This window comes from Brassica rapa, chromosome A06 (assembly GCF_000309985.2).
Source record: "Brassica rapa cultivar Chiifu-401-42 chromosome A06, CAAS_Brap_v3.01, whole genome shotgun sequence".
NCBI lineage: Eukaryota > Viridiplantae > Streptophyta > Magnoliopsida > Brassicales > Brassicaceae > Brassica > Brassica rapa.
In genome coordinates, this window is record NC_024800.2 from 11,187,625 (window position 1) to 11,215,147 (window position 27,523).

Consider the following 27,523-nt stretch of genomic DNA (forward strand, 5'->3'; position numbering starts at 1 on the left):
GTCATTACTTAATATTTACCCTCATTTATAGTTTTAATGAAAGCGTTACCATTATCTCTTATCATTTTTCTAACTACAGAATTAACTATTTACCTACTAGTCATTTAGTTAGTAATCAAGCGAGAGATTAAGGAGAGCCAAGAAAAACTTTTGTTATGTGTAGATTTCCACAAAGAAACATAAAAAAGAAAGACTTTCCACAAAGGAAAGTATCTTCTACGATGCTGACACGTGTAAACAACTTCAGACTCTCTATGGGAAAACCTGACACGACTCGAAAAGATAAACAAAAAAGTGATAAAAAAGAATAGTCTTTTCTTAGACTTTTGTATTCTTTATTTAAAGTTTCAGGTAAAAGTGACATGTTGTAAATAAATAACTTAACTTATCGTTTTCTATGAAAGTTTAGTTTAAAATTAACACTTGTTTGTTTTCTATTACATCAGAAGAAAAATACTTTTGCAAAGTCGAATTTATTTTGTACTTGCATGAAAAGGAGGAAAGAAAAAGTAATGTCACAAGAAGAATAAAAAAACTAATAAAAGCCTCTCTCCCTTAAAAGAATCCATGAAGAAACAAAGCTACTTTTCACATTTCTATTTGAATATTGTTAGATCATGGAATGTAGCAACAATTTTTTTAAAAAATATAGCAACAATATATGTCTATTAATAAAATAATGTAGAACGCAATAAGAGAGTAGAAACACAATAGAAAACATATGGACCAAGTAAAATACTGATAAATCTCTTCATTTTCTTTCAACCAATACATCTTTACAATATAAAAAGTACGCAAAGATGAGCGAATACATATCATTGCATCCTGCATCCACTGGACTCAGGCGCACGTTGTACATTCCCATAAGCTGTTAGCTCAATGAGATCCATATCCCGTCCTAAATAAAATTTCCGCAAAGAACAGTTTTGGATCAAAACTCATCTAATAAATAGTCTGTATTTACAGAGAAGAGAGTGAGAAGGATTACCAGCAACTCGGCAGTAGGAACTCCTCTGGATAAGCTCGGCTCTAGAAATATCGGTTTTATTTCCCTTTGATCGGTTTACCTTTGCCTGCAAACACAGAAATGTGAAACATCTCAACTCCACAATCAGTTGTCCAACTGGTTTCAATGAGGAGAAGGCCTAAGCAAAAAGCCTAAAAGTCTTATATTGGTTTGAATTTTGGTTTGAGGTTTATAAGTAAGTCGAATAAGAGAGAAATGTAAGTATAAACAAGGTAAGCTGCGTACCTGCAGAACCTGACAGTTGTCTAGAGTGCTCTTGCCACCCTATTTAACATTAGAAAAAGAAAGTCTTCAGATACTTTAGAAGAAACATAAACATGCAGATGGCAGCATACCATACCATACTACATATTCAGTTAATATTATGCGTTTCAGGGAAAGAGGGATAGAGCCATCATTAAAATTCAAATAAATCTCAACTGTTTGTGTTACGTTATCTCTAATAGTTGTAAGAGAGGCCTGAAGCTGCAATAATTCCACCGATATAAATGTGAAATACAGCAAACTTTTAGGTACAAGAAGTCTCATCAAATGCGTGTTCTTATGGGTACATCTCATTCTTCAGCTTACTTGGTGAATAATGTCTACGATCGAAGTATGATCTTTTCCTCCTAGATTCTAAGACCCAAGCAAGACAGGATTATATATCAACATAAGAGCACAAGAGAAGAACCCATTTCCCTTATCTCACAGTTTACAAACCCATTGAACTTACTGAAAACCTCAAAACTCAAAAGCTAAATCTCACAAATGATTAATCACATTTCAGCCAAGTAGGTAGACACAGAAGAGAAAGACAAAACCTTGGAGTAAGGAACAATGTGGTCATAATCATGACACAAGCATCCAGGACAACCCACGAGCTTCCTAAACACAATGTTCCCTAAAGGATCTCTCCTCCAACGCTCAGGGTCTCTGCCTTTAATCTTCTCTGCTTTCTCCCAGCATTGCTGCTTCACGCTGTAAGGGAAGCTCCTCGGCTCCGGATTCGGGTCATCGTAACCCGACCCGGGAAAGAGACCCGTCTCCTCGCGGTCGAGTAAAGTGGCCGAAGTCGCAACCTTTCCGCCGGAAGTCCGGCTGGGTGACCCTGAAGGTCGGGTCTTTGGCGGGGAAGGAGAAGAAGAGGATAAGGCTCCTCGGTTTCGGCGTCTGTGGTGGTCTTTGCCGGCGTGTTTCATCGCCGAGTGTTGATTATCCAAATCCAAGGAGGAGTTTTTGTGGACGAAGAAAATCAAAAGATTACAGATTCTTCGTGAGATGAGTGTCGTAGGCCAATCCATTTTGAACTTTACCGTTGTAGGCCCATAAGTTCATATATACATTTTATAAATGGGCCCATTCAAATATTGAATATATTCAATTTGGATATTTCTAAGAGCAATTCCCTTAAATATACATTTTTAAGTTTTTATCATAAAAATAACACTTAAAAAATAAAATGACCAAAATAACACCTTTTTGTTTTAAATTTTGTTTTTTAAATTTGAAACCCTATCCCCAAAACCACATCATTTAATTCTAAACGCTAAGTCTAGATTAGTTAACCCTTGGATATAAATGTATATTTACCCTTTAATAAAACTTATTTTAGTCATTTTCTTCATTGAAGTCTATTTTTATGAAAATAAACTAAAAAAGACTATCTAAAGGAATTTCTATATTCATAATATGCTCTTTACAAAGAAAATAAAAGAAACAAATTGCCATTGTTTTAGGGGTTGATGATTTATATTTTCTCTTCCAAACTTTTAATACCATTAAAATTACACAATGTTAAGATTTTAAATTAGTTTTCATCGCCGAGTGTTGATCCGCTTCGAAAGGGTGAGTTTTTTAGATTATAAAAAGGTTTGATATGAAATAGTATTGTAAAATTGGTGTACATTGTTATGTTACAAAGATTCAAAAATACAGGTTCAGTTCGGGTTCATATCCAGGAAAAAGTATATATTGGGAATTTTTATGGACCAGTGAATCTTGGTTTGGTCCGGATCCTATCCAAAACCCGATCAGGTACCCAAATTAAAGTACCTGGAATTTTTTAATGTATATTAGGTATATTTGGATATTTTAAATACGTTTTTTTTTGTATTCAGTATATTCTTGTGAATTCTTGGTTTAGTTTTTGGTTATAGTTTCAGGTGCACTTTAAAAAAATTTAAAAATATATTTTGGGTATTCGGATAAAAGTTCAGATGTTATTCAGTTCCTTCGGTTAGATTTTGGAAAACATTTCAAATATTTATGGGTATTTGGATATTTGCTGGGTTTTCAGATTTTTTTGGGTTTTAGATAATTTTTGGGTTTTCAGGTATTTTTTGGTTTTTTCGAGTCTTAAATACTTGAACCGACCTAGACCTGCTATGTACTCAAAAATTACACATATTTTACATGTATTTGAATTATGAACCCGAACCGATCTGGACAAGATAGAAAACAGCCCAAAACTAAAGCGGAAATTTTCAAATATCTACTGAGTCCAAATGTTTAGGGCCCATATCCGACCTGAAGACCCGAATGCCGAGAGCTACCCTTTTTCATTATATTTTATGTGCATTTTATAAGAATTACATTTGTTTAAGTGGTAAAGCTTAAGATTTACTTGGTAGATTTTTTACTAATTAAATAGCGTAGATTTGTAAGTTGGTTTGAGAAGGTGAAGTACATGGTACTTCTTAAACCAATGATAATTCTAACTGCAGTACCACTCCTACAAATCTATTAATAACAATAGTTAAAATCATAACCACCCGCATTCACAAACGTTTGCAGCCACACCTGCAACCGTTGTGGTTACACCAATTAGGGCCTAAGTATAAATGGCTATTCCCATAATTAAAATTCAATTATCTTGTGTGGAAACTGAAATTCACACCGTCGATTTCCGTGATCGGAGAAAAGTTAGAAAACCCTAACTTTCCCTGAGCTGAGCCGGACTCTCTGTGAGAGCCAACGACAAGTAACCAAATAAATGAGGAAAATACGAAAAGATAACAAAACGAATTTATAGAAAAAGTTGATCTTATTTCGATCCGCATAAGAGCGTTGTGATCATTACAAAAGATTATAGAAGATTTGGCTGCGAAATCTGTCGGTGTTTTATACTCCTCCCAGGTCAGTTTCGACTCTCCTTTTCTGCCCCTGGGATGAGTTTATCCTCCCACAAAAATATTTAATTTTCTCGATCTTCATGATTATCCCTTGAAACTAGTCATTTATCTAACTTGACATTTATCTTCGAACATGACATTTATCTTTGAAACTTGATATTTATCTTCTCCTACGAATAAAGGATAGACCGTCATAGTAGTTTTGGGCTAATTCTCGTCGAAAATTGTAAAGGGGGGGGGGGGGGGTTTAGCCGCATTTTAGACCCATTCGGGCCATTTTCGACTTAGACGTTTTATCTTTGAGAAACCACCTTCGGTACAACGTCGGTACTATGAAATAACTCAAACCAATCGTATAGTTTAGGAAACCATGGTGTTTTAGTTAACCGTTACCGTTTTACACGATCAATTCGAATTTATACGAGAAAATAAGTCTTTGCGGTTTTTACTGTAAAGTTTCAACGGTAACTCCAATCGAGACGAAACAAGAGACAGTGTGGTCTTGACTTGGAGGAGAGAGCTACGTAGATGAGATGGGAGTGCATGATATCAACATGGTTCAGTCGTGATCGCCATATGGTGAGCCAGACAAGATTAGTCCAGCTCGCCATATGGCGAGCGGGACGGTGCTGTCCTGACTCACCATATGGCGAGTTGGTTAAGGCCGAGGTCGAGTTTTGGCTATCTTCGGGTGATTCGGACGGTTGGGAAGTGTTGGTCGACCGTCTTCCCGTTCCATTGTTTGTTTTCGGAAGTTGTTTGCCAAGAGATTGGATCATCTAACCCGAGAACTTGTCATATAGTAATTATACAACGCTTTATTCTGAATTCTTATCTTTTTTTTAGAGAAGAAATGTTTTCCAGGATCTTTCAGACATTGATTCCGTCGTGACCAATTTTGACTGCAATATTTTGTATTATATAGAATTTCATAATAATTGCACATAAATATTCCCATAACCATAATTCGGTTTACATTTCCATAATTCAACTATTTTGTATTTTGCAAACCAATCATAACTGTATTTCCATAAACTTTGATTTATTTTGAGTTGACTCCATGATCATAAATATATTTTGATATATATTTTCCAAAATACTGAACTTTTAAATTTAAACTTAGATTGAAATCGAATTGTTAACTCAAATATGAACGATCTTCATCATATTAAATATCAAGTTTGGTTTAAATTTCCAATGAACTGGTCTTATAATTTTGTTTATTAAAATGTAATGGCATGATGAATGGGGTTGTTTATATACATTTGAACACATTTCATTCTCAAATAGGCATCAGTGTATATAAAAGTGATTCGGATAAAACTCATACGATTTGAGACCGTCCCGTGATTATACCGAAGGATACACAAGTTACTTCGCAAAATCCAGACCACGAAGACATACAAGTCGCTTTACGAGCCTCTGATATATCATATCCACGGCTAACAAGCTCGCCATACTGAGGACGTGGGAGTTGCGGCCCCCGGTTCGTGATCAAACATGGTAAGCATCTACGAGAAACGTCGCTAAATGTTGCCGCTCAGAAGTTTTTTTTTAAATATATACAGCGGGTTGATCCCATTTAAACAATAAAACATTTTTTCTTAGAATGGGGTCATCTTGGCGTACAAGTAATGAGCCATCTTAATTTGAGCTTTTGGCATCTTGGACTGCCATTGGCTGCTCCTAGCTTGCTCTAATTTTTCTCTGAATTCGCTTTGTGACTTTCACAGTTTAAACTTGCCTCAGAGAACTCGTGCCTCGGTTGTCTCAAGTAGTTCTAGGATGTGGTTTGAGGTTCAATACCCATCTAGAGCATCTTATGCAGCTGATGACATTTATGAGTTGGGTGCACGATCAGTTGGTGGTATTCGCTGAACTGGTTCTGATCGCGCCCTTCTCCACCTTGAAACATATATTATTTCTTAAGTGATTGAGCCCTTTTTCTTTTCCTTTTGCAACACAACTTCGGCTATATTACGTACGGTACGAGGCCTGCTATGGTTGACTTTTGCGGCCACTTTGTGTGTCCTTTCACAGTTTTTATTCTTGCCCTCTTTACTCTGCTTCGCTGAACAGTTTTGTTCTTTATAGGGTCTCGTCGAGCGTTCTATTACCAATTCTGCGTGGAGGTTTGATTTATTCGAGAGGGTGTTCCATAGGGATGACAAGATGACTTTACTAGAGACATATATAGGTGTGGAAAGCTCTGGATTTATGAATTCCACTGTTACCAACACATCTTCGCTTGGCGGTGTAGATCCCGTAAGACCATTTTCAAAATACTTTATGCATAGTGAGATTTCTGATTTATCCCCACAGATGTCACCAAATGTTGAAGTAATAATTCAATCAAGTGTTTAACAGGTTAATTAGGGACAAAGAAGGTCTTCGTGAGAGTGTATAAATGCGAAGCAAGAACGCTACTAAGCCAAGCTCGTAATACAAAATCTATCAAGAGAATAATTAGTTCGAGTGTTTGTCGTTCTCAATTTTCTCTTTCGATGCTTCTACGGAGGAAAGCCGGATCTCTTGCGCTGTTGAATAAGACTCATTTTTATAGATGAAATGGTACTCTGACAAGAAGACAACTCGTTGTTCTTGTTGATGAGGTCACATATTTGTTTCGAAGCTGATTAAATTCACTTCGTACGATGGCATTAATTAATACATGCACAATGTATTATCTGCACCTCTATAGGATGTTCAGACGCTTCCATGACAAGTGATTTCGCGGGTATGTGTTCGCTCCAGAAACGTCGCTTACGCTTGTGAGACTTTTGTCTTCTACCAAAACGAACTCCCGTCTTCATCTGGAATCTTGACACGAAATGAGTATTTTTTTTTTCAGTTTAGGCTGAGTATTCAAGATATGCGAACACAAGTTATCTATGGCTTTTTTCCTTTTCATTTTACATGTTTTTCTTTTAGTTTGTAACGATTTTTCCAACTAATAATGGTAGCAGTCATTAATAATTTAGTCCAGTCGACTCTATCGGGATATCGAGTATCTATCTTCTACCTTTACTGCTTGTTTCTTTTCGTTTGTTCCCAGAGCATGTAACGCTTCTGCCGACTTGTTAGCAAAAGCTACTCTATGTAACATAAACTCTGTTTCTCCTCTTTAGAAGAGCCTATTGATTAATATATGTGGCGTTCAAACAAAAAAGTTTATGTCGACTCAATAAATTTATATATATAAAACCTTACAGCTTTTTAATATCGAACTCGAACCTGTCCAGAAACTCTATAGGTAGAAAGTATTGAATGTGTACACACAATACTTTTAGGAATCACTATAAAAATTCGTTTGAAATCCCGTAATAAAGAACAATACAACGTGTTGACAAGAAACAAAATACAACGTGAACCTCGTTACAGTAACCAATAACAAAATTAAACCCGAAGAGTCTCAGTATTCCACATAGCGAAACAATCCAAAGGAGTCTATTACTATATAGGGTCGGTGAACACAACATACGATACTTAAGTAATGAAAACGTTACCGGGAAACTGCATGGAAATTACCATCAACTGGAATCCAAGATAATAAAAGACACTCTCACTCACTTTTCAACAATATTTAATTTCTAAATTTATTTGCCTTCGGCATGTTGAGAAGTTGAGAATACTGTACTTGTATATTTAATTATCAAAGAAAATAAAAAATATTGACCAAATCAATCATTAGATGTATGCTAGAGTAAATTTTGGACCATATCAAGCTTTTAGAATGACTTTAATTTAAGAAAATATGAATATGCAATTGGTGATTAGTAGTATATTATAGCCATGTGGTATTTAATATAATTTGTGATTAGATATGCTTATATAAAATAGTCTTTCTCTTTTCCTTTTTTTTGCGGTGCATATTAAATAGCATTATTTGTTTATCTTTATAAAATTCCTTTCTTTGTTCTCAAAAATTGTGGTAGTTTCTCCACAATTTCCATAGACTTTTTCCGCAGACTTATAAGGTTTGTTTTGGTCTTCGTATAGGATTACTTAACTAGAATGTAAACACCTCCTATAAAATTGGAACGTGTTTCAGCCCTCATATTATCCATTCCTTGAAACCAAAGAGACAGAACAAACATTCATAAGAATTTGTTTATGGTATTCGACACACATAAATTCAGATTAATATGGAGGATTCATCTGTTCTTAGCCCAATCTCTCTTCTCACCATTGCCACCTTCTTGTTCATTCTCAACCTCATGATGATAATCCAAGATTTCTCATCTTCTTTTCCCTATTCTCTCCATCTCTTCTTCTCAAACGCCTACATTCTCTTCGCATCATCAACAAACAAGAAGATAAATATTGAGCTTCCAATCGCAAGAAAAGTTTTCGTCCCAGCTCAGGTAGAAAACAAGATGTCGGTGGAAGAAGTCAAAACGATGATCGATGACTCGGAAGCTTTATACGAACGTTTGATTGGAGAAGGCGAAGAATACTTGTTTGAGAAGAGCGAGGTGATGGGTAAGGAGGTAGTGAAGAAGGCGTTTATATTGTTTGACCAGAATCAAGATGGGTTTATAGATGAAAATGAGTTGAAACATGTGTTGTCTTTGTTAGGATACGATGAATGTACAAAGATGGAGTGTAGGAAGATGATTAGGGTTTTTGATGAGAATAGCGATGGGAAAATTGATTTTTATGAGTTTGTGAAGCTCATAGATAAAAGTTTTTCGTAAGATAAATAGACCGAGAGCTATTTGATGGCTTGTCTACTATACTCTTTTTCGTCATCGTCTCATCTCTTTCTTATTATTTGAGGAGCACTTTTAATAACTAACCTTTACTTGATGTGTTATTAACAGAAATGTCATTACTGATGTGATAAATTCACAGCCCTTCTCAATGCATTTATTAAAATAGTCATAGTTTACTAGAATATTTACAATAGAATGCCATTGGACATATTTGTTACAAGACTTCCCTTATAATATATTACAAATAGGCCTGGGATTTTTGTCCAAACCGAATGGGCCGAACCGGACCGAACCGGTTTTTTTGGTTTTCGGTTCGGTTCGGTTTTCAATTCGGTTCAATTCGGTATGGTTTTGAAAATTAATTCGGTTTTCGGTTCGGTTTTTTATTTTCAAAAAAAAAAAATTTTTAAAACCGAAAATATCCGAAAATAACCGAAAATCCGAACTGAAAATTACCGAATAATCCAAAAATAACCTAATTTAACCGATTTTAACCGAAAATATCCGAATATTTTGAAAAAATTATACCAAAATTAACCGAAAATTTAAAAATTCGGTTATTTTCGGAAATAAAATTGAAAACCGAAATAAACCGATAACCGAACCGAACCGAACCAAAATTTCATTCGGTTTATTTTGGAATTTTTTTAAAAACCTTCGGTTAACCGAAAACCGACGGTTCGGTTCGGTTTCGGAAAACCGAAGTCGCAGGCCTAATTACAAGACTTGTGGAATGATAATCAAACGAATAAATGTATTAACTTTAGTTAACCAAATTAATTTTATACATAAACGGACTGTAACGTCATTTGTTTGGCTGTATAACCTCTTGGTACCTTTTTTATATGATATACTCTTACCAATGTTCAAGAATAAATAATTTCCATAATCTTAGCAATGGTTTCATCATGTATAAATAAAATTCATGATTTACTCTTCAAAAGTAAGTCGATTGTTCAGAACTATTGGCACTATAATCTGACGTTGAAGTAGTTTTTGATATATATGTCAGATTGAAAGTTTTTCATATTTAATTCTTTTGATTTATATTCAATTTCATGTTCTTTCATAAAACTCGATAAATGTCATTTGTTTTTGTTCAGGACAATAGTATACGTAGTGTAGTGACATATTTTATATATCTACGTGTTATACATATATCATTTAGTATACATATATCTACACATTATATATTTTACATGTTTTCTCTTAGAACATAATAAATATACTAATTGATATACTATTATTATTGGTTATGAATAAATATATTCATTGATATACTTTTAGAGATGGTCGCATCAGTTATATTTTTTTTGATAAACATATAGAAAATATTTGCTATACTTGGTTAAACCTGTGAATTATGTTTGAGTATAACATGTTTATCTTCATATGAATTATATTATGTATTTGGTATAACAATCTTCATATGAATTATATTATGTATTTGGTATAACATGTTTATTTTCATTTTGATTAAACTTAAATATTTTCGTGGCTTCAAATTTAGAATAATCAGAATTAAAAGTAATTGATTTTCTTTCCATCAATTATTTTGCGGCATCAACGGTTGGTTGGTAATTTAAGTTTATGATGAAATTTTGAATTATACAACTAATGTCTTATATCAAGTAAAAGTTGGTTACTCATACACTTAAGGGAAGTGCATAGATTTTCCAACACAATGATATACTTTGCTTACCAATTTCGTTATCTAATCAAAATCAACAATTAATTTTGATTAATTATTTTATGTATTTTATGGGATATGTGACATTTATGTTATGCCTGGACAATATAAACTCAATTATATTGTAAAATCAAAACGTTGTACATAAAAAAGTTAAACCTAATCTTGAGTGATTGCAAAATAAAATCAAAAAGGAATGACATAATAAATTTCTTTCAATCCTTTAACTTTTGCAAAAAAAAAAAATTATTACGAAATTAACATAAATGGTGATAAACATTAAATTTGGAAATTTATTTAATTATTTCCGGTTAAGTTTGAAGACAAATATCATTTAATATGGACTTCTTTAAAATATGGAGATTTGTTGATAGGGCCTTTGTCAATTTACAATCCACCAGTTTGAATTTTCCGAGACTTGAGTCACTCGGTTCAGCTTCCAATCTTCTTATGTATTGTGATTCAGTTTAGTTCACAAAATATAGATATCTCAAGTGACGAAGAGTTAACCCAAACCATGTATTTTGACTCATAATGGATATTAAGGTTTAATAATTGGTCTATTTTACAATTTCGAGTCCTAATCAGTCCACTAAATTAGAAAATTTATATTATTATTTTTTTTTTAATCTCATATTATTTACTTCAATTTATTTTTATTCTTCTATAATTTTTATGTACTCCAGAACCAATATAATTTTAATAAAATATAATAATATTTTTTCTGGACAACTAAAATATAACAATATAACTTTGATATTTTAGTCTATTCATTCCGCGTAAGGCGCAGATCATCACCTAGTAAACTTATTAAATTATGTTTACCTGTATATTAAATATGAATGATAATATACAAATTGACAACACAAAGAGTATAGTAGAGTGTGAGCTTAGCTGTAACCAATATTAACAACAATCGCCCACAAAAACGAATATTAATAACGCAAACTAAATTTGTGGTGATTTTTGTATGGTGGTTCCATTTGGTTTGCATGCAGTCATACTTTATGTGTTTGAAGAAAAGTATCGTAATCTAATATCATGAAAGTGATTCTGATTCTGAAAATGACAAATCAAGCCCTGCATCTCCAAAGAATTTTGGGGGTTCAAGTGATGTACATGCTTCTTAAAGCATAAACGCTCCTATCACGACAGAAATTACAATTCTACTCGTTCCCCCTACTGATTCATTGTTTGCTAATCACATCTTCGGCTCTGTTGGCTTGTAGTTCTAAACCAACTTCTGGTCTAGCGAAAGTTGAATCTTCAACTTTTAAGTGTGAAAATTGGATATCCACTACTAATGCCTTGAGCATAAATGCTATAACTATTATACCATCTGCAACTATTCTTGTTGCCCTTGCTGATTCAGAAATATTTTCTCAACGCCGACCCGACAATCACCTTATAAACTAGTAACAACACTGATGGGGCTGTTCTTGCTAACACTCTTTTGGAATTTTGCAAAATAGGAATAATTAAGTCAGGTTTCGGGATATTTGATTTATCAGGTTATGAAAACATTGACATTGTAATACAGAGGTTTCGAGGAGGTAGGCCATCAGGACAAACTCAACAATGCAAGAAAGTTAATGGAGAACAATGTGTGGTGGTTAGTTTACAAAAAAAAAAATGTGTGGTGGCCGGGACCATGGAAGTACTAGTTAACTAGAGAATTACAGTGAGCTAATTACTTCTCTCTAATTCTTATCATTATAAGAAAAAGAAAAAAATAATTAAAATAGAAAAGAGAGTGGAGAGAAGTTCTAAAAGCATAATTATCACTGAAACCGATGGTACAGTTTTTTAGAAAACCATATTTTGCTTTTTTTTTGTCTGAAAAAAAAAATGAATATTGGTTACAGCTAAGCTCAAAAATGTGTGGTGACCGGGGCCATGTAAGTACTAGTTAACTAGAGACTTACAGTGAGCTAATTACTTCTCTCTAGTTCTCATTTTAAGAAAAAGAAAAAAATAATTAAAGTAGAAAAGAGAGTGGAGAGAAGTTCTAAGAACATAATTATCGCTGAAATTGGTGGCATGGTTTCTTAGAAAACCATGTTTTGTTTTTTTTTTTGTCTGAAGAAAATAAATAAATAAAAAGTGAACCAATCGCAGGTCACCACATGTCGGTGGGACCCGCGAACAGTTTAAAAACCCCTCTAAGATTGGTCTTTATTTTGTGCTTTCTATCACCGATCCTTAACTTTTTGTGGGACCCGCTCAAATATTTAATTATTTTTTTGTTAAGGATCCCATTGTTAAGGATCTCCTTTAATGATGGTCTAAACTCCCGAGTTTTAAAGATCGATTACTAATCTACAAGAACAGTTGTCATTTTACTAACCATTCAATTAGTAATAGAAAATTTAATCTACCAAAATAAATATAATATTGATTAATTTTTATTAGAATCTGTTACGGTTTCCAACCGATAATCATGCTCTTAGTTATTACGGCTTAGGCCCCAATGTTAACAGCGGTCTGAGCAGTGAGCGACAAGTGGATTGAATATTGTGGTACGGTCTTACTGCGGTTTGTATAAGAGAAACGTATGTTGCAGAACAATTGAGTTCGTCTAAAATAAGTAGTTCAAAATAAGTATGAATCGTGACATTTATAATGAATAGTGTAACTGCGGGATACATGATATATTATATTTTACAAAGTAAAAAACAGTGATACTAATATATTTTTTAAAAATATAAATTTTATGTTAAAGAGTGTTTTATATATATCTTAAATATGAAATTTAATATGCTATGACTGAGATTTATAGCCAACTTTTTATTTTAAAATTATAATTAAGCTAGTTGTCTTTACACAAAATTAAATTAAGATATCTGAAAATATTTAAGCAATTATTTTATTTATTATAAATATCATATATATGAAACTGACTACTATACTGTCTGACTAGAGTTTGAAATATCTTTAGACTAATGTTACAGAGTGGACAGATTGTCTGTAACGGTCCACCATGATAACTACATGGGTCGGATACCAAATTCAGCGGAAGTCGAATTCATAACCGATATGGATATATATTGAGCCTCAAGAAATTACCATCAAGCTATCACCGCTTGGTTAACTTTAATTTATGTATATTATATAGATAAAATGTTTTTCTATATTTTTAATAACCAAAATAAATAAATAAATAAAAAACAAAAAAGTTCTGTTTTTTAACACAAAAAAAGTCTAACCACACCATATTTGATTATGTTCAGTTTTAGGTGTGGGACTTCTTCTTTCTCTTTTAAATTTAATTATTTTATTTAAGATAAAAACAGAAAGAAAATAGCTGAATGGTAATAAACCTTAACTTATGTAATATATTTGATATTGTAAATGATTTTTTTACTGTACAGATTTTATAGAATAAATAATAAAGATGTAGGATTTTTTTTCCTAATATTCATAAGAAAACATTTTGTTTTTCTATAGGTTTAGAAATTAAGTTAAATCATGATGATAAAATTAGTAAAAAACAAATTATAGGCTTTAACTTTTAAAGATAAAACTACATCATCCCTTACTATTATTTGAGGAGCATTCTAAATAATAAACATTTGCCTCATGTGTTATCATCAAGATTGCTATTACTTATGTGTCATCATGAGAGCTCTTCTCATAGCATTTTGTGAATAATCCTTGCTTCCCTAAACTAATTACATATAGTGTCATTGGACATTTAAGTTTCATATTTATGCATAATATAACTGGTTTTGGTGGATTATACATATATCTCTTATTTTCATGTGAGTTTTAAGAATGTATTTATTGCTTTCATGCTTATATCTTCTCATTCTTTCTTGGCTGTATTTTTTTTCTGTTTTTTGCAACCTAACAATAGTAGTCAACTGTATTGTAATTAATATCACATTGTAAACAAGTTCTTATTTCTTATTGGATTATTTACATTCCACAGATATAATATTTGTGTATGAGTTTTATATGGAATAATATGATTTTTTATATGGAGTGATAACACATTTCGTAGTTTGAAAAAAATAGGACCATATATTGATGAACGTTGTAGAAAGTTGCTATATTTCTAATAAACTATAGTTTACTACATAAATATAATGCATAATCTAACTTATTTTTAATGGTATATGTACTATGTACGCATGTAGCTTAAATATTATATATAATAAAATACACAATCTAATCCTTTTTTAATCTTGTATGTACTATGTATGCGTATAGTTTAAATATTGTATGTAATATACAATACTCGAGTTTTATATAATTGTAAGATATAAACTATTAAAACTAAAATTGAAAAACTTTATGTATCTTCATCCCCACGACTAGGTGGTGCCCAAACAAATTTAGTGACAATATATATGGCAATTTTTCAATGCAATTTAATAAAATTTGCTTAATTTTTCAAATCATTGAATGTATAACAATATATATGGCATTACTTTCCGTTATATATTCACAAATTAGTATTCAAAAAATTATTACAGGAAAATTTTGACTCAGATCAGTATACGTATGGAAATTAGAACAATCTGTGCTACAATTATTTATTAATTTAAAGTCCTATACAAATTCTATTCAATTCTTTAGATTAAGCACCAAGATTCTGAAATTAAGGACTCAACCGATCACAACACATCAATCTGGTTATATTCGATCAAGTTAATTTACAAAGTGAATTTGTTTCCTATATGTTGATTTCTTAATTATATTATGTTCCATAATTTTAAAATTGGCAGCTAAAAGTTAGGGATTAATTCGATTTGATTTAGGCGAGATAATACTCTTTTCTCTCTAATCTTTCATAAGCAAAACCCTATAAGTGATCCCTATATATAACATTAGACTGAAATTCATCCACATCAAAGCCTACTATTTTTCTACATTGGAACAAAAATCATGAATTTCGTCTCGGATTTTGCTTACATTGTTTTTTTTTATCATGCTAAGGTCGATTGAAGAATGTGATTAACATTGATGGGTTTCAAAAATTATTTTTGAACCTAATGATGTTTCAGAAATTGATGTTTTCAGAAAGAGGTATATCATTTTGTTTACTGAATTTGGTAAATATATGTGTTAAGTTTGGTAAGTTGATACTTTGTTATGGTTTTCTATATAATTGCAAACCAAGAGTTCTAAAGACACTTCTAACAGTAGTTGTGGTTTTATCAATTTTTTATTTGTTTCTTTCATATTTTATTATTCTGTTGCATATGTTTCGTTTTATTTTATATTCATAATTATATTATGAAAACAATAATGCTCTTGTTTTTTTTTTGTTTTATCTTAAATTCATAATAAATTTATATAAGTCTTTACTTACTCTTTTAGATGTATTTGCATAAAATATAATTAAAATACACCAATAAATTAGTATATATAGTTTTAATATTATAATATCTTTTAGTATATCACTCCGTGCAGGGCACGGATTACCACCTAGTGATTAGTAAAGTTGGATGATTTAAAACAAAACAAATCTAAAAATGAGATAAAATCCAACCAATCATCTACGATAACTTTATGCTAGCTGGAGTCTTTGATTTATAATGATTTAGTTTCCTTCGAATTTAGTGAGCTAAAGCATTTTTGATAATTCTTTTAATATTTGTTGCAAAAGAAAACATATGTCGATATATTGTTAAATATTTTGCATATTGTCATAAACCATAATATTAAACTTAGTAAATATCTTAAAATAACTTAGTAAATTTATTAAGTAAATATATTATAGTTTTCCATGTATTGCGTGAAATTATCATAATTTAGTGTTAGGTAAGGATATTTCTACTGGTTACTTTCATCATTTTCTCTTAAAAAGAGGTAAACTCAAAAATGAATTTGTGTTTTGCTTAACTGGTTTTTCTTTTTTTTCTTTCATTCAAAATATGCTATTTTTAATAGTTATAAATAATTCTAGTGATACTTATTATTTAAAATTTTTATGTAAATACAATTTTACTTTAACTAGAATATCTTCATATACATAAATTTAGTTTCTAAAAAATGTACAATGATTTATATAAGTTTATAATGAAGTATTAATAATTTTTTTGAAGTATAAAATATAAATATTAAAAAAAAATAGATATAAAAACATTATGAAAAAGTTTAAATATTAATTTATAAATAAAATTGACATTAAATGAGACTGTGAATAGTATTCTTTCAAATTTGAGTAATACTATTCATAAATTCCTTTTTCCCTTAAAATAGTGCACTATTGTAAAAGATTTTTCTTCATTTACTTTTTTTTTTTCGAAATGAGAAACCAATGCAGATGAGTGAATTGATTATATTACAGATGGTCTTATGAGTTAATATAATCAATTTACTTCAACTTCATCGCTCTTGGTCAGTGGCTAAAGAAGGATAACATACTATTGGGCTGTGCAACGAAAGACTCGGCTAGGAAACAAAAGGTCCAGAGGTAAGCATGAATATAACAAGAAACTGTGGTTGGTTGCAGTTTTTTTTTTATATTGACTATTCTGTCAGTCCAAAGTCTAGGGCTTTGAATGGTGATCAAGGAACGAAGGGGAATACTGAATTCCTTATCATTCCCAAAAAAAATCACCATTCACAAGGAATAGTTTTTCCTTCTTGTTCCTCCCCATTCCTTTTTTTGTAAAGAAATATAGAACAAAAGCATTCCTTGTTAAATTTGATAAGGAACAAGTATTCCTTTTCATTCCTGCATTTTTATTCCTATACATTCCTTTCCTATTCGTTCCTCGTGTTCCCGAAAAAGTCACCAGTCAGAGGAACATACTTAGTGCTATATAGTGAATTTGTCCAAAATTGTACTATACTGTCCGATCTGAATTTGAATATCTTCTAAATATTGCATGTGGAATCGATCGTATGTCATGATCTACCATGTAAACCATCTGGACTAAAACTCAAACCAAAACTAATCAAATAGTAATAATTTAGTTTCTAACAGGAATCAAATCTAGAACTAACGTATTTATATACCAAGACTCAAGAGATTATCACAAGACTACTATCACTACTAAAACAAAGAAAAGAGAAGAAAAATAATGTAGGGTGATGATCGTCGTGCCTTAGCTTTCATCTTACTACAAGAACATGTAAAATATTATTCAATCACTGTTGTAGAAATAAAACTACTTGTATTCAAGAAACAAAAAAAATTAAATTTCAGACGGTAGCATGATCAGCAAAAGCTTATATTCTTGAAAGTTCGCATTTTTTCAGTTTAGATTTCACTTATGTGGTTAGAGAAATGTTACAATTTTGTAACCCCTGTGTAAATCTATAAGAAAAAAAAAGTCTATAAGAAAAGAAAAATACTTGCTTTCTTTTTTGTAACGCAAGAAAAATACTTGCTTATCCAAGGATTAAAATACTTCCTCTTAGTTCCATTTGATTGGTTGAGGAGATTTCTCACTCGGCTATAGTATTTCAAGGACACGCGGGATAGTAGTGGGCCCCACACTATCTTATTCAGACCAATGTTAAAGAAGATAAAAATCCTGTTAGATACGCTACCAAGATAAACTGATAAGCCTTTATCTCCTATCAAACCCATCTCATCCGTGTAATCAACCACGTAATCTGATCCAACGGTGAATACCTAGTCATTAAACCACAGCCACGAGAACCCACATCACAATTGTCTATTTCTTCACAATCATCTCCACACACATCTTTCATCTCTTGATTCCAATCCATTATCTCATCCTGTATCCAGTTCTGTAGGGGAAATGGCCACTGTCACTACTCAAGCCTCGGCCTCGATATTCAGACCATGCACTTCAAAGCCAAGATTCCTCACCGGTTCTTCCGGTAGGTTGAACCGAGATTTGTCGTTTAAGTCAATCGGCTCATCATCCTCAAAGACGGCCTCGTTCAAGGTTGAAGCTAAGAAAGGAGAATGGTTGCCCGGTTTGGCATCTCCTGGTTACCTCAACGGCAGGTAATTTTACAAAATGTACATCCAGTTTTTGGTTTAATACAACTGGATCGTTGATTTGGTTTAGGTTGACCCTGTCCCATACCACGGTTAAGTTAATGTTTATAACAAGAACCAGAAGAATTGGACAATCGTTTTGTGGGGACGTTTTGTGTTTAGTTTAACGCTGTCCGAAACCGGTTTAGTAAGACAAAAAATGGTTTTGGTTTTGGTTAGATTAGATCGGATCTGCCCAGTACCGGTTTAGCTAGCGTGCATGGTATTGTCACTCACATGACTCGTATACATATATTTGCAGTCTTGCCGGGGACAATGGGTTTGACCCATTGGGACTTGCAGAGGATCCAGAGAACTTGAAGTGGTTCATCCAGGCAGAGCTTGTCAACGGACGGTGGGCCATGCTTGGCGTCGCAGGGATGCTTTTGCCGGAAGTTTTCACCAAGATCGGTGAGACATCATTATAACATGACCTAGATAAAAATTGTAAACATTTATTTCAAGAACTTGACACATGTTTTTGTTAAAAACTGTTTGTAGGAATCATCAACGTTCCTGAGTGGTATGATGCTGGAAAAGAGCAGTATTTTGCATCATCGTCGACATTGTTCGTGATCGAATTCATATTGTTTCATTACGTTGAGATCAGACGATGGCAAGACATTAAGAACCCAGGAAGTGTGAACCAAGACCCTATCTTCAAGCAATACAGCTTGCCTCCAAATGAAGTTGGTTACCCTGGAGGAATCTTTAACCCGCTTAACTTCGCTCCTACGCTCGAGGCCAAGGAGAAAGAGCTTGCAAACGGTAAGCTTCAGAAGTGATGATCCGTTCTCTGTTGTGTTACATAATAAACACAGTTAAAGACTAAAAGACTCTTTTGTTGTTGTTGTTGTGGTTGCAGGGAGGTTGGCTATGTTGGCATTCTTAGGGTTCGTGATTCAACACAATGTGACTGGAAAGGGACCATTTGAGAACCTCTTGCAGCACCTGTCTGACCCATGGCACAACACCATTGTCCAAACCTTCAGCTGAAGATTTAATACAGACTTATGAAACTCATTTCTCTCGATCTTCTGCTACCTTCATATCTGTGTTTGTTGCATCTTAGAGTTCTTGGTTTGTGAGCTTGAAACAGTATGGTATTTGTTGTAGCTCAATGAACGAATTTAAAAATCTTGTGTGTACAAAGGAACTAAGTTCATCAACGATTGTGGTACTCTTTAATATCTATCTATCTATTCATGTGGTACAAAGCACATCATAACTTAGAACTCCAATCTCTTCAAACATTTGCAACAAGAAACCCTCAAGTCTAATATAAGATAACGATCTCTAACTATCTAAGTAGTAGACAATAGCTACCACCAAATCATTTGCTACATATCTTGGGAGACAAGTTGTCACACTTAGAAGCAAAAGAGTATAGACATCATTAGAGTTGCTACGCTTTTATAAGCAGGTTATTTGCTCTGTTTTGTTACTGTCCTCTGGACCGTTGAAACACCATCCACGAATTTTGTTCGGAAGAGAACATCAGCGTTGTTGAACATTCCTTCTTTCAGTGAAACCACGATGAACTGTTAACAAAAATCATATGAATGGATAAGTAAACTTGAGTTGACATATGAGAATAAGAAGCTTTCTGATTTTCAGAATCATGGGAATAGCTAGTGACTACAAGATCGAAAAAACACATATATTATGTGACCTGTGAATGTGGGAAATGAGTTTTGATCATTCTTCCTATGTTCTGCGTGTGGCTAAGATCGAGAGCTGCATCAACCTAATAAAATCAATGCAACGAATTATCTTATGTTTTTTTTTAAATGTCATAAAACTTGAAACTGTCCTGTTATCGTGAACAATCCAAGATCACTGAATGTGAGAAGAATCCATGTCAATTGATACCTCGTCTAAGATATAAAGAGGAGCTGGCTTGAAGAGAAGCAATGCCAGGATTAAAGAAAGTGCAAGAAGAGATCTTTGCCCTCCACTTAGTTCGGATAGAGACTGTTTCCACACACTTCCAAAAGCAACACGGACCTCAAGACCATCGAGGAAACTACCTCCTTCTGGAGGTTCTAGTTTTGCCATGGTGCCAGGTAGTAAAGTTGAAAAGATGGAACCAAAATCCCTGTAGATATTGTAAACTTATCTCAAGATGTAGTAAAATGAAGTGAATCCCATGGCAAAACGAGAAACGGATAGAAAATAAGCGACTTACTGATTAACTTTAACCCAGGTAACTTTCAGTGTTTCCTTTTTCTTCTCATCAAGCTCCTCGATCACTTTCTTGATTTTGGATTTGTCAGTCTAAGAAAAAATGAAAGAAAACACAGGTCTAAACGCAAGTACAGCTGTTAAAATATGTTGCACAGACCCTCCAAAACTAACCTCGATTATATTTTTCTTGGACATAAGAGCATTGTACTCATCTTCTGCTTTCTCAAACATAGCCATGACCTTCTTGTTCACTCTTTTCTCCAGACTTAAAGAGAAGAAACAAGCGAGAAAAAGAAAGCCATATTCCATTGATATTGCATTGCATTATATCAAATTGCAAATATAAATCTATTCCTTGGAAACATACCTTGATTGATCTGTCTGGAGCCTTTCAAGCTCTTCTCTTGCTTTATAAGCATCACGAGATTCAAAATCATAGTCCGTCCCTCCTTTTCCGAAAAGCGTTTTCTCGGTTATTATCCATGCATGCTTCTCAATAAGTTTGTCTACCTTCACAGAACAATCTTTCTGTTCCATTTCCATCCTCGTTACCTAATCAGTGTTAAACAATTAAATAAACCCAAGAAATTATCTATCATTAGATTAGGAGACCGCGGCAAGAGTAATGCATCTCCAGCCAATAACATTGAAGAAAGAATACCTCATTTTGCAACTTCTTTTTCTCAAGCTTCATTTCGCTAACCTTCTGCAGACTTTTTTCCTGGTCTGCAACAAAACCACTTATCTGCGTATCACATTCCTTCATCTTTTCGTGTATTAACTTGAGCTCAGCAAGAGACTGATCATGATCCTTCTGTATGGCATCCACCTGCAGGGTAGTCACATCCAGATTTTATGTATATATTATATAATCTTAAAATATATCAAGAGAAATAACTGCAGTACCTTGGCTCGTTGCTTATCCACATCGGAAGCCATAGTGCTAATTTGCGTCCTCAATGAAGCTAGCTGGCTCTCTAAAGATGACTGTTCCTGCACCACTGCTTCTTGCTCCATCACAAGCCTCTCTCTTTCATTTTCATGACCCTATAAATCAAGAAGTAGCATATAGCAAAAGCATTTAGAAATGTCAAAAGGCTAAAAGCTGGACAAACCAGGATAAGGAAAAGGCTTGAAGTTTAATCTAAGTCTTTAACTGAAAGATTTGGAGTACCTTTAGATCTTTTGACGATGCCTGAATACGAGCTTTGATACTTTTAATATTCTTTTCCAAGTCCTTGAGTCTTCCCTCTCTGTTCTTATCATGATCTTTGATTGATTTCTCTAGCGTGGAGACAGTATCAGCACAACTCTTGTAACGACCTTCCTTCTCTTTGATCTGGGATCTCATTTCTTCAAACTCTTCTTCAAGTTTCTTCACCGCTTCACCAAGCTACACATAGACGATTGGTAGAAGGGAGCGAGAGTATTAAATATGCTTTCAGTACCACATGACAGCAAAAATTTGAATTGGGAAAAACTAAACTAGAAAGATGTGAATAAAAAATGGACGTGGATAAAAGAAGATGCAAAATACAGATACGAACCTTGTGGTGCTCGTTCTGTTCAGCCCTTTTTAGAAATAAGGATAGGTCATACATTTTCAGCTCCAGTTGTGCTTTCATGTCTGTGAACTTCTTTTGAAGAGGCTTAAGCTCATTGATCTGCAATGTAAAAATGAACCAGTAGGGTTTTACACAACCAAAAGAGCTAATTTTACCAAGGTGCCCAAAGAAGAGCCGACAATAACATTATGTGCGTGCCTTCACAAACATATGTGAGGTACAGAAAAATCCAACAAAACCAAACATGAGATATAAAAATGTGATGCAATGACGTTAGCTAAACATTTGCTTCCTTTGAGCCGGAAACAACTAAACTGATTGAATATCTGAGATGACGAGGCATCCAAAAATGGTTCAAAGTGTCAGTTTCAGCAACTCAGATTGTATTTTCTTTTAACAATGAATGCATGAGACCTGAGTTTCCAATGATCCAGATCTAATTCTAAACTGTCGAAGATGTAAAAGCTTTATGCTTCAAGCGGTATCGAAATTCTCTGATGTCTAACTCAGCTGTCAAACCCCACTGTCTTTTTCTAAAAGGAAAGTAATAGCTAATGACAAAAATTGAAAGAAATTTACCTTTGCTTCAATTTCGTACAACCTTTTCTGGTGTACTTGAAGTTTTGTTTCAGCCTCTGCCAGATCATGAAGTTGCCTTAGCAGCTCACCTCCACCCCTAAGACAGAAAATTACGAAATACACAATGTTTTTGGTCAGTTTTTAGGACTGCTGAACCATATCTGTATGAAATCAAGTACATAAACGCCAGAAAGATCTAGAGGTATAATCGAAAGAATGACATACTTGCGACTTCCACCAGTAAGAAGACCACTTGGCTGAAATATATCACCTTCAAGTGTCACAGTTGGAGTCCGAATGTCCCTGTTAAAAGCAACCTGCCGAACCATAATTTGAGCAAAAAATCAAAGAACGAAACATCTAAATAAAAAAGAGAGGTCTGCCATCGAAATAAAGGTATCTAATAGTAGAGAAAATAATAAGGAAATGATATTGGGTCAGAAAAATGAACATGTAACCCAACAAAGCGATCAAGTTTTGAGAAAAGAAAAAACTTAATCATATGAGAACTCTCCCTCTGCTAGACACGGAGAGGTTAGACAGTTACATAACATTGAATCATTGCTAGGAACTAAACTCTTCTAGGGCCATCCTTAATCTAAAAGAGAAGGCTGACTTAGGAGACTATATAACAAAGACGCAGCTGACAATACATGTCAAGTAAGAACAAACATACTCTAATGTCTCTACAACATCCTTCACGGACACAGAGTTAGAACACACATACTCTGTTGTCTAAGAAATACTTACTTCCTTTGCCACATCAGTAGTTTTGCAAACAAATGTGGATCCGAATACAAATTCCATGGCATTCTGCAAAGAATTATAGAATGTCGTAAATTAATGGTCATGGACTAATCGTTTATGTCTATCCGTAACAAAATGTTCTGAAACTAACAATCAGTAGATAAACAGCCCATGAATGTGACAATTATTTTCTGCATTGCATAATATATTAGTTATCAGAAATTTTATAAGCTAATGGATGATGCAAATGCAACAGATTCTTGGTATTTTGAGCAGGCAACCAGCGCACCTTTATTTCTTCGCTATAACCAACTAAAGAAAGTGCCAGTTCCGCGTTACCCTTCCCCACCTGAAAATTAATAGAAAATCAGCAAAGAACAAAGAAAAAAGAGTTGATTTGACAGTAAAATAAAAAGATCCACATACCAATCTGACAGCGGCTTGCAGCACTCTAGATGGGACTAAGTGAGACTGAATTTTGTTAAGAGGTATAATCGTAACCCTTCTCCGTAGATCACCCTTTTGTAGGAGCTGTTTTCCAGTATCTTCTGTGTCTACAACAACATTAAATAACTTTCCACCAGCAGTAACCTGAAAAATAGTCCTCTTAGAAAACTCAAATGAGTTAACAACGTAAAATGATAAGATAATACCCACTTACCTCCAGAGCTGTCATTGAGGACCTATCATTTACTTTTATCAGTTTTGCAACCACACCTTTCACCTTTGATCGATCAAAGTTCTTCACAGGATCACGATACGTAAACTGAACATTTGCTAATTGAGCTGAAAGATCCCGCACAATGTCTTTCAGCCTTTGCCCAATTTCAAGTTCCGATCCTCGATCCTAAGAGAAGATTTGAGATAGATCTTTATGTAACAGAAGGAAAAAAAATCAAATAACAAGCACGCTAACCTTCTCCAATGCTTCCATCTGACCCTCTTTATATGGAACAGAATCAAGTGCCCTTTTCACACTTTCAACATCATTTTTCCTCGCATCAAGTTCATTTTCCACTGCAACAGCTTCTTCTCGTTTTGACATTAATTGGGACTTTTTCTCTTTTAGCTCCTTTTCACAGTGACTAATTTTGGTATTCAGCTGTTTCAACTCCGTTTCAGCTGTTCCAACAGAAATCTTTGCATCACGTAGTTGATCTTCAAGGCATTTTTCTTCATCTCCACTACTCTTACCAGCTAGAACACCCTGGTTATCAAGAGACCTAAATTCAATTAACATACAAGATAGACTAAGGCAATTTGGCAGTAAATAAAGATTCTTCTTTAGGTGGTACTACCTGGTGTTCTCTTTCACACTCTTCTAAGGTGGTGGAAAGTTCCTGAAATTTCAGTTTTAGGTCTGCTGCTCCTTCGTCGGACTTCTTCAGAGCAGAAGCTCTCTCTTCTACAGATTTCTTCAAATCTTCTATATTATGAACAATCTAGCAACACCAAAAGTTGTCAGAAAATCGCTATGGAATCTGCCACCATTCTAACACGAGATAAGACCTGTCAGCTAACCTTTTCAGCATTCTTTTCTTCGCCCTGAAGGGTGTCCTCCATATTATTAAGCTTTGATAATTCACGTGTCACTTCATTAGACAGTGCATCCACTTTGTCAGACAAAGTTTTTACTTCTCCACCCATGCTGGCTTCCCTTGCCCGAGTCAAAGCTTGTACCTGTTTATCCAGTTCCGATATTTCTCCCAGTGTCTTCTCCGTCTCTTCGTCAATACTTGTAATTTTTGTCTTCATCTGTTCAACCCCATGAAGAGAGCTGTCCCTAACTTTCTCTGCTTGAACATATTCAAAAGCGACACAGAACCTCTTTAGCCGATCGAGCTCCGCGTTACCATTAGCCCACTGCATATACTGCGCCTTTTCTTTCCTCAGCTTCTCCAAAGCAGGCGATATCTCTTGATCAAGGAGTTTATTTATCTCATCGACCTTGGTTTGCTTTTTCTCTAGCGTTTTCAATGCAGCCTCCTTCTTGTTTTCATACATCCTCGTACCAGCTGCTTCTTCAAGCATCGACAAGATCTCCGGAGGTTTCATGTTCAAAACCTTGGTTATACGGCCTTGCATAATCAGAAAATGGGGATTATTGACGTTCAGTTGCACCGAGTGGAAAAGGTTCTGAACTTGACTTGGTTGAGCAAGCTTCCCATTGATCAAATACTTATTCCTTCCACCAACAACAATCTTCAAAGCCAAAAGACACAAAGAAAGAAGAAAAACTAATCAAACTGAGACCTTTTCACCATAGCCTTATAACATAGTCTAATCAAACTAAACAAACTTCCCGCTGATCAAATACTTGTTCCTTCCACCAACAACAATCTTCAAATTCAAAAGACACAAATAAAGAAGAAAAACAAATCAAAATGAAACATTTTTCACCATAGTCTTATAACATAGGGAGTATAATCAAACTAAACAAGCTTCCCCATTAATCGAATACTTATGCCTTACACCAACAACAATCTTCAGAGCCAAAAGACACACACAAATTTAAAAAAAAAAACAAAAAAACAATCAAGCTAAGACCTCTTCCACCATAGCCTTATAACATACTTTAATCAACCAAGATTTTCTAAGCTTGAAATCAATAAGTAGAGCGAAAGAGAAATTTTGACATACTTGTCGAGTCACAGTAATCTCGGAATGTTGTTCATAGCCGAGAGGACTCCTATTCACCTCGGAGTTATCAAAAGTAACCGACACAGTGGCCTTGGTAATCCCAGCTTGTCCTTGCTTGTAGACGAGCTCCTGCAGATTAGCGGCTCGAACTTGCTGGAGGTTGGTGATACCCAGCACGAAGCAGACGGAATCGAGGATGTTGGATTTCCCGGAGCCGTTCAGACCCGTGATGGCGTTGAAATGCGGGTCGAAACCCGGAACCACAGTCCTCGTGGCGTATGATTTGAAACCTTCCAAGCATATCTCCTTTATGTGCATCTTCTCCAAAATTAACCCTAGAAAAGCGAGACGAGAGAAGCTATTTCACATGAACCCTAGAAGAGGAAGAGTCACTACAAAGCTTAGTTACGAAATTGAAATCGCACATACAGAATCTAACCGTTGCGGGAGATGCAGAGACGAATCTTGACTCCTTTTTATCCGATTGAGTGAAATTGAATTTTTTTATCTTTCCAATTTGGGAGTTTCGATTTAGGTTAAGCAAAAGCGCGGGAGAATGGAATTTAGTACCCCTACCCTAACCTTCTACTCCATCTAGAGGGACTATTATTTTTTATGTAGACATGGATATTTTACCCGGGTCCGAAAACTCTAACCAAAATCGACCTGAAAAAGGGGTTCTAATCGGTTTAGGATATATACATTTTACCCTGCTGAATATTTTTATTTACATGCACTGGTCTCGGTTGGTCTTAGATCAATTAATTATTTGTATAACCCGAAAAAATTATTATTACTAAATATTTTTTGGTAATTTTTGTATATTTTTAATCTTTAGATTCAGATTTTTGAATGCAGTTTTGAGATTAGACATATGTTGTAGTTTTTTATATTTGAATATGTTTTTAGATATTTTAGTTATTTTTGCTAAATAATTGAAATCGAACAATATATGTAAAATTTTCAGACTTGAGTGGAGGATGAGCATAAACCAAGTACTTGATAATTTTTGAAGGTTTGATATTTTGGTTTGACTCGTTCAAGTAGTTGTATTTTGGACTTGGACTTGGTGTTTGATAAAGCAAATATTGATATATCAAATACTCAACAAAAAATGTTAATAGTTGCAAACTTGACCATGCTGGTTATTTGTTTCAATCTAGTACTTGTTTAAAAAATACTTATTAGCTAAATCAAAATATAATATTCATAGAAAAATAAGTATATTAATGTTGCTATTTTTAGTGGACTTTCTTTGATCAAATATAACATTTTATTGGTTTTTCAGTTA

At 33.9% G+C, this 27,523-nt stretch overlaps 4 protein-coding genes and 1 long non-coding RNA gene across 6 annotated transcripts; 2 read left to right on the plus strand and 3 right to left on the minus strand.

Moving 5' to 3' along the window:
• Positions 1 to 623: 623 nt before the first annotated feature.
• Positions 624 to 2,337, minus strand: LOC103873238. The gene is made up of 4 exons (XM_009151660.3): positions 1,831 to 2,337; positions 1,253 to 1,291; positions 989 to 1,073; positions 624 to 898 (listed from the first exon to the last, which is right to left on the minus strand). Exons 1-4 carry the CDS (start codon positions 2,308 to 2,310, stop codon positions 816 to 818), a joined length of 687 nt encoding a protein of 228 aa, XP_009149908.1. The 5' UTR covers positions 2,311 to 2,337; the 3' UTR covers positions 624 to 815.
• Positions 2,338 to 7,645: 5,308 nt separating this feature from the next.
• On the plus strand, positions 7,646 to 9,008 carry LOC103873239 (probable calcium-binding protein CML47). The gene has a single exon (XM_009151661.3). The coding sequence runs from the start codon at positions 8,286 to 8,288 to the stop codon at positions 8,835 to 8,837; it is 552 nt and encodes a 183-aa protein (XP_009149909.1). The 5' UTR covers positions 7,646 to 8,285; the 3' UTR covers positions 8,838 to 9,008.
• A 1,317-nt stretch (positions 9,009 to 10,325) lies between these two features.
• On the minus strand, positions 10,326 to 10,992 carry LOC117126280. Its single transcript, XR_004448833.1, has 2 exons — positions 10,510 to 10,992; positions 10,326 to 10,469 (listed from the first exon to the last, which is right to left on the minus strand). It is a non-coding gene; the product is annotated as an uncharacterized LOC117126280 (long non-coding RNA).
• Positions 10,993 to 18,059: 7,067 nt separating this feature from the next.
• Positions 18,060 to 19,727, plus strand: LOC103873241 (chlorophyll a-b binding protein 4, chloroplastic). The gene is made up of 4 exons (XM_009151664.3): positions 18,060 to 18,481; positions 18,777 to 18,925; positions 19,016 to 19,282; positions 19,380 to 19,727. The coding sequence occupies exons 1-4, from the start codon at positions 18,270 to 18,272 to the stop codon at positions 19,508 to 19,510; spliced, it is 759 nt and encodes a 252-aa protein (XP_009149912.1). The 5' UTR covers positions 18,060 to 18,269; the 3' UTR covers positions 19,511 to 19,727.
• On the minus strand, positions 19,496 to 26,884 carry LOC103873240 (structural maintenance of chromosomes protein 2-2). 2 transcript variants are annotated; one of them, XM_009151662.3, is made up of 21 exons: positions 26,662 to 26,884; positions 26,233 to 26,567; positions 25,114 to 25,794; positions 24,891 to 25,034; positions 24,509 to 24,799; positions 24,254 to 24,439; positions 24,019 to 24,183; positions 23,882 to 23,941; positions 23,596 to 23,658; positions 23,071 to 23,162; positions 22,846 to 22,942; positions 22,249 to 22,365; positions 21,876 to 22,094; positions 21,608 to 21,748; positions 21,363 to 21,530; positions 21,069 to 21,253; positions 20,873 to 20,966; positions 20,703 to 20,791; positions 20,387 to 20,612; positions 20,187 to 20,261; positions 19,496 to 20,055 (listed from the first exon to the last, which is right to left on the minus strand). In XM_009151662.3, the coding sequence occupies exons 2-21, from the start codon at positions 26,548 to 26,550 to the stop codon at positions 19,939 to 19,941; spliced, it is 3,528 nt and encodes a 1,175-aa protein (XP_009149910.1). In that variant the 5' UTR covers positions 26,551 to 26,567; positions 26,662 to 26,884; the 3' UTR covers positions 19,496 to 19,938. The 2 variants fall into 2 exon arrangements, with proteins under 2 accessions (XP_009149910.1, XP_009149911.1); XM_009151663.3 differs by having other exon boundaries at positions 26,672 to 26,805.
• Between the last annotated feature and the right edge of the window lie 639 nt (positions 26,885 to 27,523).